The sequence below is a fragment of the Onychomys torridus genome, chromosome 3, assembly GCF_903995425.1.
Source record: "Onychomys torridus chromosome 3, mOncTor1.1, whole genome shotgun sequence".
In the NCBI taxonomy this organism is placed as follows: domain Eukaryota; kingdom Metazoa; phylum Chordata; class Mammalia; order Rodentia; family Cricetidae; genus Onychomys; species Onychomys torridus.
In genome coordinates this window covers 64078305-64089707 of record NC_050445.1, presented here as the reverse complement: position 1 = coordinate 64089707, position 11403 = coordinate 64078305, and the positions used below count along the sequence as shown (strand labels likewise).

The window sequence follows — 11403 nt, the reverse complement described above, 5'->3', positions numbered from 1 at the left end:
TCCAGCCAGTCCCATTCATACCTCTAGTTTATTTCCAGATTTCTGCACCGATCAATGTTCTCTAGCACACCCTTGTTTTCAAAATAACTGTGATAGGTTTTCAGATAAGTACCTTCTCAGGCAGAGTGAATATACTTGTAATTTTGCTAAAGAGTTACTTTTAAATGTTAAATTTACTAAAAAGGCATAATACAATTTTTCCTAATTTTTCTTTTACTAAGAAAGAAAAACACTACCTTCTTTTAATAACTACTTTTAAAAATAATTTATTTGTGAAATGCAAGTGACCAAATCATACATGCATTTGATGCAGGATGCATCTTACATGTACAAAATATATAGTAATGTCATTGTTCTCCAAAACATTTTGTCTGAGGAAATAATGCAACACATATTGTCAAAGAAGATAGCTAGCTTGTCAGATATGGAAAAATACAGAGACATATAATTACATGCATAATGATTTTTTTCTAGGAAAATGTTTTTGTTTTCATGAATTCACCCACATTTAAAATTCATCCAATAACAATTATAAGTTTGAAATAACTGCCCTCCTAACCATCCTGCAATCCAACAAGACAGGGATGTAAGCACATTTGGCAAGGTATAAGTAATGCCACTGGGGTGATTGTTTAACATGTTCATTCATAAACCAGCAACTTGTCTCCAGGAGCCTAAATGACAATGCAAACTTATAAGTCCATAGTGAAATGGCTTCACCATTCCTGTTGATGCTCATCAATGTTAAAATGCACAAATAAATTGTCCTATGACACTTTAGTAACCACTGTCCTCTGAAAGTAGGGACTAACCAGCCCGAGAATTTGGGAGAGTCATGTTCACATTCACATCTGATGACTGAAGGGTTCAGTCACTTAAACATCTGAACAGGAAATTTAAAGTCAGAGTTTCACATTTGAAAAGCGGCCTGGGCCTGTTATGAATAAAAATACACAGGTAAAAAAGTAACATATCAGTAAAATCAGATGAGTAAATTACTAATGATTTGTTTCCTCAAGTTTAAAGAAATGCTTAAAAATGTGGCTTCCAACGTCTGGGCTTTCTTCTGATTCTGAAACCACTTCCTGTCTTCCTTTTCTTTGACTTCTTTGGCTCTAAAGACAACAAAATAGCAATTAATGTTATATGGCTTTAGTCTGGCACTCACTTTAAATCAGCTTTTCCGGAATACTCATGATCTCGCCTCATTTCATCTATTCTGATTATAAAGTCAGTTCAGCTCATCAGGATTTCAGTTGCTAATGGTCTGTTTGAAACTAGGAAAACTGACTACTGACTGCCACAGCTAGCCAGTATATGCCTCTGACAAGCACTGTTTTTGGAGGGTTAGTCTCAAAGTGACCATGTGGCACTAGCAAAGTGGATATACAAAATACAATTTTCCTTTTGAATTATTCATTATCTTTGCATGATGACTGAATAGGAAAAGTTTTGCTACCTTTAATGCAAGCACGGTCACAATCATCCAGGTAATAAAAGTTATTTTCATTCCCACCGCAGCCAGTGTAGGTAAAGGTCTCACAGGCTTTGCTTCTTGAATTAAAATAATAGCGTGTCACGTTGGCAGAACACAGGCCTTCATCTTTTGGACTGGAGCAAAATGATGGAACTTTATGGAAAAGAAAAACAAGTGAGAAATTCTGTAATACCAAACTAAGAGAAGGTGATGGTTGGGGAGTACCTGAAGAAATGCCACACAGGCCTCATTCTGAATCCAAAATACTCAACCATTCAAAAAAGGTGTGTCTCAAATCACAGGGAAGTTACCTGCTTCATTTTATCATTCTGTTTTTTTATTAAGTTAAACAGTTGACATTTACATATATGCATTATGTTTGCATCACATCCCCCAGGCAATGCCTCCCATGTCCACCCTTCTCAACTTCATAAGCTAAAATAGTTCCTTCTGTGTCTTTTACCTTTTATATGTAAAAAGAAATTAAGCCTCCAACTTGACATTCTAAAAATGGGCTATGTTTCAAAGGACAGTATATGGCATACTTTGACAAACTTTCTTGGGCTAGTATCAAGCACTGGAACATTTACAGACATTCACTAGTTAATAATGTATTTTCGACACCATACACCAACAGAGGTCTACCAAAATCTGCCAAAGGAGACTTCAGGATTTAACGGTTTAAGATCTGTGTGTTTCTGCTACACTTGGAGGAAATGGCTGAAGAAATAGGGAAAGGAAAGAAGGAGAGAACTCTGTGATATAATTTGTAATTACCAAAGCATACAGATGTTTAGCCAAAGTCTCAACCCTCTATAGTTCACTGTCTCAAACATAAAACTACTTCCATACATTTCTGATGTCTTGGCATTTATTAGTGTATGCTATATATGTATTTTTTTATCAATTTCTTTAGTCGGTATAAAAATGGGTTCCATCATGGCATTTTCATGTATCACTGTGCTTACATTCCCAATATATTCCCCACCTGCCATCACTAATACACTCTATTCACTTCTCTCAAAGGGGCCCAGCTCCCTCTTTCATACATAGATATATACATGAAAATACGAGAAAAAAGCCCTATGTCCAGCTCTGTCTCTCCCCTCCTATCCTTTAGAGATATTCCTCTCATTTTTGTGAATAAATTGAAGACACAGATAATACAGTATGACTATCTCTTCTCTGAAAACTACATGGGACCAGAAGTGTTTCATATTTCAGAGGTTTCAAATTTTGAAACATCTGCATGTGCATAATGAGATACCTTGCAGATGGGGTGTTGGGATGCAGTTCTAAATAAGAAGTTGATTGATTGTGTTACACACCCACCTCCCATGAAGTGAAGACAACTTAATGTAACATTAGTGGGCCTGTTTTTTCACTGTCACTCATCAGCTGAGGTCAAGTATGGAAATTTCCATTTGTGAGGAAAGGTCAATGCTCAAAAGTTCCTGATTTTTGAGTTTTTCACATTTCAGATTTTCTAATTAGAGATGTTCAATTGGTGTTCTCCGAGAGAAAAAGTAGCAACATTTTGTTAATGGCTTTGTCATGGTCCAGCCTTGAGAATTTTGCACATTGTTATTAACCTTCAGTTTATACCCACACGTGGAAAAATAAGGACATAATGCTTCCTACAGGGCAGTATTTTGACCACCAACACAGTTTAGGTTTTATTCTTGAGAAACACACAAAGGCACACACAGATGCACACACACAATATCACATAATTGTGCAATCCCTGGCATGTAAATCATGCTAATTTCGGATCAAATTATTTATTTTCCCTGAAAATCTTAATAAAAAAACTTAAAATAGAAACACCACAATTAAAGTACTCACGTTTCCTTGGTTCACAGAAGTCTTTACAAGTATCTTCATCAGGGAATACATTCATAGTCGTGCTACACAGACCAGGCTTAAGGGTTTCACATGTCATGGTATTCAGATTGAAGAAGTACTGCACATTGGGCTTATCACATGGGTAGGTTTTGAGTTCTAACCGGCAAACTGTAGGAACTTCTGGAGGAAGAAAGAGGTAATAAAACATGTTACTCAAAAAAAAGTCTTCCATAATGGACTTTCTTTTCTGCCGCCAGCCCCAAATAACAACCTGGAGACTTCCTATTAATTATGAAAGCTTGGCCTTTAGCTTAGGCTTGTCTCAGCTAGCTCTTATAACTTACATTAACCCATTCATATTAACCTATATTCTGCTAAAGGGTGTTAACCTCTCTTTCACTTTTCATCACCTGTTTCCTCTCTGTCTGGCTGATACTCTACCCTTCTTCTTCCCAGAGTCCTCTCTGTCCCTGGAAGTCCTGCCTATACCTCCTGCCTAGCTATTGGCCATTCAGCTTTTTATTACACCCACTCTGTCACACTCAAGTGTGTACCTAAAGAGCCCTGGGTGTACACACCACAGAATTATCTGCATATGAATGTTTGTTCCTGTACTCTTTAAAATAATAAGGAACAGAGACACCCCAGCTGTCCAACAATGGATGAATCTTTAAATAAATGTGTTGAATGTACAATGAGAATGTTTTTCAGATGAAAATAATGATGAAGTCATGATGTTTCCAGGGAGATGGGTGAAACCAGAGTTCATCATGGAAAACAAAAGAAGCCACACTCAGAAAGACAAACACCACACATTTCCTCTCACATGCAGAATCTAGGTTGAAGTTTATGCATGATGATAGTAGAGAGAGGAACACGTGAGGCAAGGAAGAAGGCCAGAGTGGGGAGAGGGGCAGACAGAGCGTACAGAGGAGCCCTCTTGGTGTGAGAGCTGAAGATGTGACTATTTAGGTGGGAAAACAGGACCAGTAAAAAAGGGCAGAGAATGAGAAAGGGTGCCAAAGGGCGCTGGGGTACAGAGATACAGTCCAATGACATGTATGTATGAGTGAGCCTAAGAAAGTCCACTGTTTTGTATGCTAACCTAAGAAATTAATAAGATGGTAAAAAAAAAATCCAAGCCTTCTAAGTAGTACTTTAAAAACTTTACCATAATTTCTGAAACTACGGGGAGCGGGGGGAGGGGATGATAACCTTATTTCATACTGGAATAGTAAATTCCAAAAGTCTGCCCATTCATCAGAAGGTAAGCTGCTGTTAGACATTGGGAAGGCCCGACTCAGCTGTGACGTGGCTTTCAAGTTCAGTAGAAAGACTGTTCTCTGTTCGGTTTCTGCATAAAAGTTTATTCACATAACACACATTTCTTCCTGGCTAAGTTCATTGGTGGCCAAAGCCCTGTATCCTCCTTAATAGATACAATTATAAAATGACAAAGTAAAAAAGAACAGACTCTTGTAAAGTTTAGCTATCCCTGCTACACTAGCCCAAGCATCTGGCAACGAAAGTAAAGTTACAGAATGAGTGAATCCACACTTCAAAAGTAAGAACCAATAAAAGTGTTTCATATCGATGGGTAATTGCCCGGAGGAAACGACAGTCTCAGAGCCATATTTCTGGAACTAATGATGGCTACGGGAGACTACTGACATCCTCCCCTTGCATTTATGACGGCCTAGGATGAGCTCATTCACCTTTCCCAAAGTTCACGCAGGCGCTGCATTGCAATGGAATCTGGTACTGAGATGAACTCTGTTCGTGGTTGCAGACTTGGGATTACATTGAGGAAACTTAAAAGTAATCATGTAGAAGATGCACGCAAAGTCCCACCCGTAACTGAGGAGTTGATGTTGGGGCAAAGTCAGTTTTCTTTAAAAGTGCAGCCCCAGGTGGGGTGATCACTCTCCAGGGAAGGCCACACGTCCCAGAGTATAAGGACAGCATAAACTCTATAAGGGTTGGGGGAGGAGCACAAATTTGGGTGGGTAGGAAAAGGGCGTGGATCTGGAAGAAATGAGGTGAAAATGTTCAAAACACTTTTCTGAAAACCTGAGAGAACTAGTAACAAAGGAAGGCAGGATGGGTGGGGGGGGGGGGGGGCAGAGCCGGTGAAGTTTGTTTAGCACTTTGGAAACTTTAGGCTGGAAGTTAATGGACACAGCAAGACCTGGAAAATCAGCAGAGCTCCAACCCACCCCTTGGTGCCGATGCTGGCTGAGTCCAGTGCACCGGGAACACTTACTCTGGATATTTCCGCAGGTGTATTCACAGAGTTCCTGACTGTGGAAATTGTTGGCGTTGCCCAGGCAGCCTCCATACTTGAAATCGCGGCAAGTCTGTTGGTTCCTATCATAGTAGAACCTGTAGATGATGGCCCGACAAGGTCCCTGGTCCAAAGGCAAGAGGCAGATCTCTAAGTTATTCCCTGTAATCAGAAGGAAAGCAACCGGAGAGGTCAGATTTGGTGCCTGACAGGGACTGGAAAGTCTGGCTCTAAAGTTCACCAGCAGAAGTTTCTGCACTAACTATGCTCCACATCCCCTGGGCGGAGGCAGGGACCTGGGGACAGCCTAGCAAGAGCGGGCCCCTGGACGGCGGGCGAACCGAGGTAAGAGGGATCCTGGGCCGATACCTTGGGCGGATGCTGAAGCCAGACCGCGAGCAGAGCCTACCAGGAGCAGCAGCAGAAGACACAACCTCAGGGGCGTAGCGGGGTCCATAGTACCGAGTGGAGCTGCGGCTCCCTGGATGAGCGCAGGGAGGAGAGCACCAGTTGCCTGCTCGCAGGGGAGCGGCCTTTAAGCAGGCGACCGTCCCTAGACCCCCAACGGGGCGGAGCACACACACACAAAAATGTAGCTGATTCACGCCTGCAGCCGTGGCCCATCCCGCCCCCGCGCGCATTGTGTCCCAAGAGGAATTTCCTGGGAGTTGAGAAGTTGAACTTAACTCCCAAACTTTCCCCTGCAGCCAGGGGAGATGCCCGAAGAACGCTTGTGTGTCAAATAAGGAGACACTGGCTAGTCAGAGGCAAATGACTCACCCACATTGAGGATTGCACAAAACACCAATTTGCATGTTCACTGCAAAGAAACCTCAATCCTAGAGCCCATTTACGTGAGGGCTGAGCGAAAGGTAGACTCGTTTTTCTTACCCTAGCCAGTTCATCACTATGGACTCTGAGATTGGAAATCTTTGTGTGTATACATCATTTCCAACTTTATTACACTCAGTAGAAGTTTGTACTCAGTTTTAAGGCCAGACTGACTTCCAATTGGCTGTGTAGCAAAGGATGGAAATCAACAAAGACCTGATCCCCCTTACTCTATCACCTCCTAAATGTTAAGGTTACAAGCCCGCCTCACTGCACCTGCCTTCTTGTTTGTGTTTCTTCTCAACTACTGTTTTGTAATATATGTATGCTGTGTTATCAGTTTTTAAATCCAATGTACAAATGCCACAAAGTTTCTAGCTTGTGCCAATGAGTGAAGGTGCTTTGTGGGGAGATGTGATTTTCACTATGTTTTCATAGAGAAGTGTTAGACTTTGCCATACCATTTTCCAAGATGGTGGTTACACTGTTTTACACACCGGCTGATGTTGTAGCTTTGGCCAACCCCTTTCCACATATCCCTAATCAGTACAGCTAATAAAGTCGACTATTCTTTTGATATATTAGACTATGACCAATGTTTTGTTTAGACAATAACAAAAATCAACATTATGTTTATACAAGATTAATAGGAAATTTGAGGCAAACTTTTAAAAGACTGTCTTGATGAATGTATCTTCCCTTCTGTCCCATTTTCTCTTGTTTTATCTGATATTATCTAGTGAATAACTATTCCTGATTTCTCCTGAAGATACTAGGAGGAATTTAAAGAAGATCTCTTTTAAGCTGGAAAATTCTGTAAAGTACAGCACAGTGGTTCACATTAGGTCAATACTCTGGGATATTTTGCACATGATAACTTGTCCTGTTTCAATTGCCTTGATGTCAAAGGATAGAGTCACATTCCTAAGAAGACTAGCCTAGTCTTAAAGTGGGTTGGCGTCACTAGATAAAACAATGATTAAGAACAATCGTCAGGAGCTTAACCACCAGTTGGGTGGGGTAGAAAGTGAAAGAATGAGAGGAGGATTTTTGTCTCACTTACTGATGTACATGTGGTGTCACCTTCAAGGTGGCCAGTTTCAAGCCACCACTGCCTCTTCACGGAATGAGGAGCTGAGCAGAGATGAATGTGCTCTGTGTGAGCCGGCTCAATGCATACACAAATCACTGAGAAAGCCAACAGGCTCTGGAAGACAATCAACGTGCTCCCACATTCTTGGGAGAGTAGGATTAATCTTTCCTAGTACATTCTACGTACTATCAGAAAAGGGGAATTTTAGGGAATATTTCATCAGGATCATGTTGGAAAGGAAAGTTAACTTTAAACTAATGTATTCTCTTTCTGAATATAATGAAATACATCTCTGAACTACAATAAACTTCAAAGACAGAATGGATGAGAGGTCAGCGCTGATGGCTGTCATTTCTTTCTCTTATTCTCTGCTAGTGGGTAGGCTTTAGTCAGCTGTTGCTGGTATAAAAACTGAGCCTTCTGAATTGGGGCAGTTATTTTGTTTTCTTTGGAGTTGGATGCTGTGTTGGTGATCAGAGCTTGGAAATCAGAGATTTGGACTTTCTTTCTTGTTCTCTGGAACCCTCCAAGTCTCAGTTGCTTTTTCAACCAGAAAAGCACAATGCTGTATCAAGATGTGTGCTGCAGGCTAGAGGGAAAGATCTGAATACACAAAGGAACCGATTGCTTCTTGCAGGATGGTACAGAGCCCGTCCATATCATACTTAGCCAAGTTCCCATTGACAGCCTTGGCACACTACTTTAACATGGTGTGTTAGCCTGGGTCAGGAAGGGAATGGCCTTGTGGGACTGAAAACTAAGGTCTTCCCATCAGCTCTCACCATGGGCTGAGCTCAGAGGGCACCTTTTTGAATAGAAGGAGTTGCACTGATTAAACATCACTTTGGGATGATTCTAAGGGACCTAGCTTCTCAGCCAAGAGTAGCATACTCAGACAGTACTCTGGGTGTGTTAGTTTCTTTCCCCCTTTCTCTGCTAAATGGGGTACATCCTGAAGACAGCTGTGGCCATTGACTGAGGAATGAAAGTTGAACAAGTTTGAGACCGTCAAGCCAGGTCATCAGGGAAGAATTTACTCCTTTTAATTGAAGAACACATGAGTGTTTTATGTCCACAAGAAAGATGTCTTCCAATTTAAAGGGAATTTAAATGTCTGCGGGTGACTCTGAGTTTACCAGAACTAACACTTTGGGACACGTGGGAGGAGACAAGTGACATTCCACAGCCCTGTGGAAAGCCACGTCATTGTCCTTAAGGCGGTATCTAGGTCATTGTCCTTAGAGCAGTATTTAGGTCAAAAGGTTTCCGAAAGACTAAGGAAAACTGTTCCTTTGTCCAAAGTCAACAGGAAGTGGAAGGCTGTGAGGGAACTGGCAAAACGTCTCCATGACTGACTCACTCTTCCTATAGCACGGTGGTCGTAGCTAAAGAGACACTAATAATAGTTCAGAATCCTGTAAAACATGTGTCACAGCGGTCTTCTGACTTCAGTACCATAAGAAGCTAGAAGTCTGTTGATTTACAGAGTCAGAAACTGAGACTAAAGTACCTGGCCATGTTTATACACCATGGTGGCTTGTAGAGCTGAGATTAAAACCTAACAGGCTTGAGTTCCAGCTCTGTATTCTTTCCAACTTTTGAGCTTGGTGGAGATCACTAGATACTGAGATTAAATATAAAAGCTTTGGTGAGCCCTGAGCCCTGAGCCCTTCTAGGAATACCATGATACTTGCTCCTGATTCCGCTCACATCCATCTTGGCCATAACGAATTAATCTGAAGGAAATCCAGATTTTATTGACATCTAGAGTTTGCAGTCCTGCACATTTCCTGTCATCCAACAGCCCATCAGGCTTTATAGTTGCCTGAGAACTTACAGAAAGAACTGAGACAATTTATCTGTCTTTGTTAGACAAAATGTCTAGGTCACTAGTGAATGATTGGAATCTGTTGAACTATGTGACTGGGGCTACATGCTATGACATCATTTTAAGGAGTTCCAGTGATTTAAGAAGCAGGGAGGTCTTTCTACCTGTCAGTGAAAACTGTCAAAGGAAGATCTGAAGCAAGCCCAGCAAGCAGTAAGAAGGAATTTACACATCTGCTGAGGAGGACAGATAATCTCTGAGGTATGGGAGTCAGCACGGCTTTGTTAAATACAGCCCTGTCAAGTTTGTGTTTTCCTAATGAGTCAGGCCAGACAGAACATAGTTTCTCTAATGCACACTCTGTGAGATGGCAAGTACATTTGTGAATATAATGTACCATGTACCATAGATCCACCCGAAATGATGTACTCCCTCCATGACTAATGTTTATCATTCCTGCTTTCTCTCTAGAGCAAGAGATAATGGAGTGTATAATGTGTTTCCAATTGTAGTGGTTTTTTTTTTGAGCTGAGGATTGAACCCAGGCCTTGTACTTGCTAGGCAAGCACTCTACTACTGAGCTAAATCCCCAACCCCAATTGTAGTTATTCTTACAATCACTGAATAAAGATAATGTGGTTAAGTTTTTAAAATGTACCAAACTGTGTCCTAGTTGTTTGATATAAGGAAGCAGAACCACTTTAGAGGTTCCATAGCATAATAGTGCACAGAGATGAAAATTATACAAGCCAGTTCAGTAAAGTACTCTCAATAAAATCTTAAGAATGTTAACATATTCCAGATTTGCTCATCAGTGAGTTGATTTTGTTGGCTGTTTTGGGTGCTTTATCTCATTATATACAATGAAATGTCTTGAGGATTGGACTAAAACATAAACCCCAAATTAATTTTTTCATGTATAATTTATACACATATCCAGAAGGTAATTTTATACAATATTTCAGTGTACTTGCATTTTAATCTGGTGTGTGTGTTTATGACAGAGAGAGAGACTTTATAATTTCACTTAGTTGAAATCACATAAAAGAGTTTTCAAGACTAAATTTAAGTCATGCCAACTTTTACTTTTTGCACAGAGGAAAAGGAGCATATTAATTAAGAAAGAGCTCTCAAGGAAGTAAGGACAAATATGAAAATGTGACATCAAGAATAATAAGACAGACAATTCAACAATGAGGAGGGAGACTTTAATATAATCAAACACTGGTTAAAAATTAAGAAACTATGTAGATGGAAATGTGACCTTAGGGACTGCTTTTTGAGTGTCACATGTACTGAGTCATCCTTTAAAATGTTGTTGAAATATGTGTGGAGGGGTCAAGAATGGAATTTTCCACACTGGTGGTATCCAATATCTGGGAGTATTTTGCATTTGGGATTTTAGGATTAAGAATGCTCAATCTGTAGGACCTGTACTCATAGTGACCGTTCAGTACCAGAATAGCTCTAACTTAGATTTGTCTTTTACCCAACCATGAAGTCACAATTCCTTTGAGAGCAAACAGATAACAACTCAGTAAACATGTTGCCATAATGCTCTAGAGGAACATCTGCCCAAACTGATAATCAGATTAGAGGACTGAGAGAGCTAATCACTAAAGTCCTCATTTTCCAGGTTATATTTAGCATAAAGCAACAGACCTTGACCTTTCAAATGTAGACACCTTTTCTAGCAAAAAAAAAAAAAAAAAAAAAAAAAAACATTGTCATTTTTATAATTTAGACAAAGTCTGTGTTGGCTATATATTAATTACAAATGCTATATGCCCTCTAAATATGTGTTTGTTTTAGCTTTATGTGGAAAAGGTTTTATACCTTAAATTATACACGAGAGATAATCTGCTATCTGTGTGACATGGAGACTGTAGATGAAATTTGAAAGGGTTGTATTTCCCAGGGCTGCTAATGCATCTCTCCTACGATTATTAGCTAAGGAAGAAACTGAGTTCAAAGCACTTCTGCATTAAAGGAGTTGAGTATACTGGTCTGTACTGCTGGTCCTACTGAGATGTTCCTGCTGTCCA

At 40.3% G+C, this 11403-nt stretch overlaps 1 protein-coding gene across 1 annotated transcript; it reads right to left on the bottom strand.

Moving 5' to 3' along the window:
- Positions 1-367: 367 nt before the first annotated feature.
- Positions 368-6084, bottom strand: Tfpi2 (tissue factor pathway inhibitor 2). The gene is made up of 5 exons (XM_036182669.1): positions 5976-6084; positions 5586-5768; positions 3323-3502; positions 1460-1630; positions 368-1115 (listed from the first exon to the last, which is right to left on the bottom strand). The coding sequence occupies exons 1-5, from the start codon at positions 6061-6063 to the stop codon at positions 1033-1035; spliced, it is 705 nt and encodes a 234-aa protein (XP_036038562.1). The 5' UTR covers positions 6064-6084; the 3' UTR covers positions 368-1032.
- Between the last annotated feature and the right edge of the window lie 5319 nt (positions 6085-11403).

Excerpts from the sequence above, each read along its gene's own strand:
- Tfpi2 (XM_036182669.1), bottom strand. The coding sequence starts at position 6,063 with ATGGACCCCGCTACGCCCCTGAGGTTGTGTCTTCTGCTGCTGCTCCTG. Across the intron at positions 3,503-5,585 it reads CACCTGCGGAAATATCCAGA|AAGTTCCTACAGTTTGCCGG; the intron begins GTAAGTGTTCCC and ends TTCTTCCTCCAG. Across the intron at positions 1,116-1,459 it reads TGACCGTGCTTGCATTAAAG|AGCCAAAGAAGTCAAAGAAA; the intron begins GTAGCAAAACTT and ends TGTTGTCTTTAG.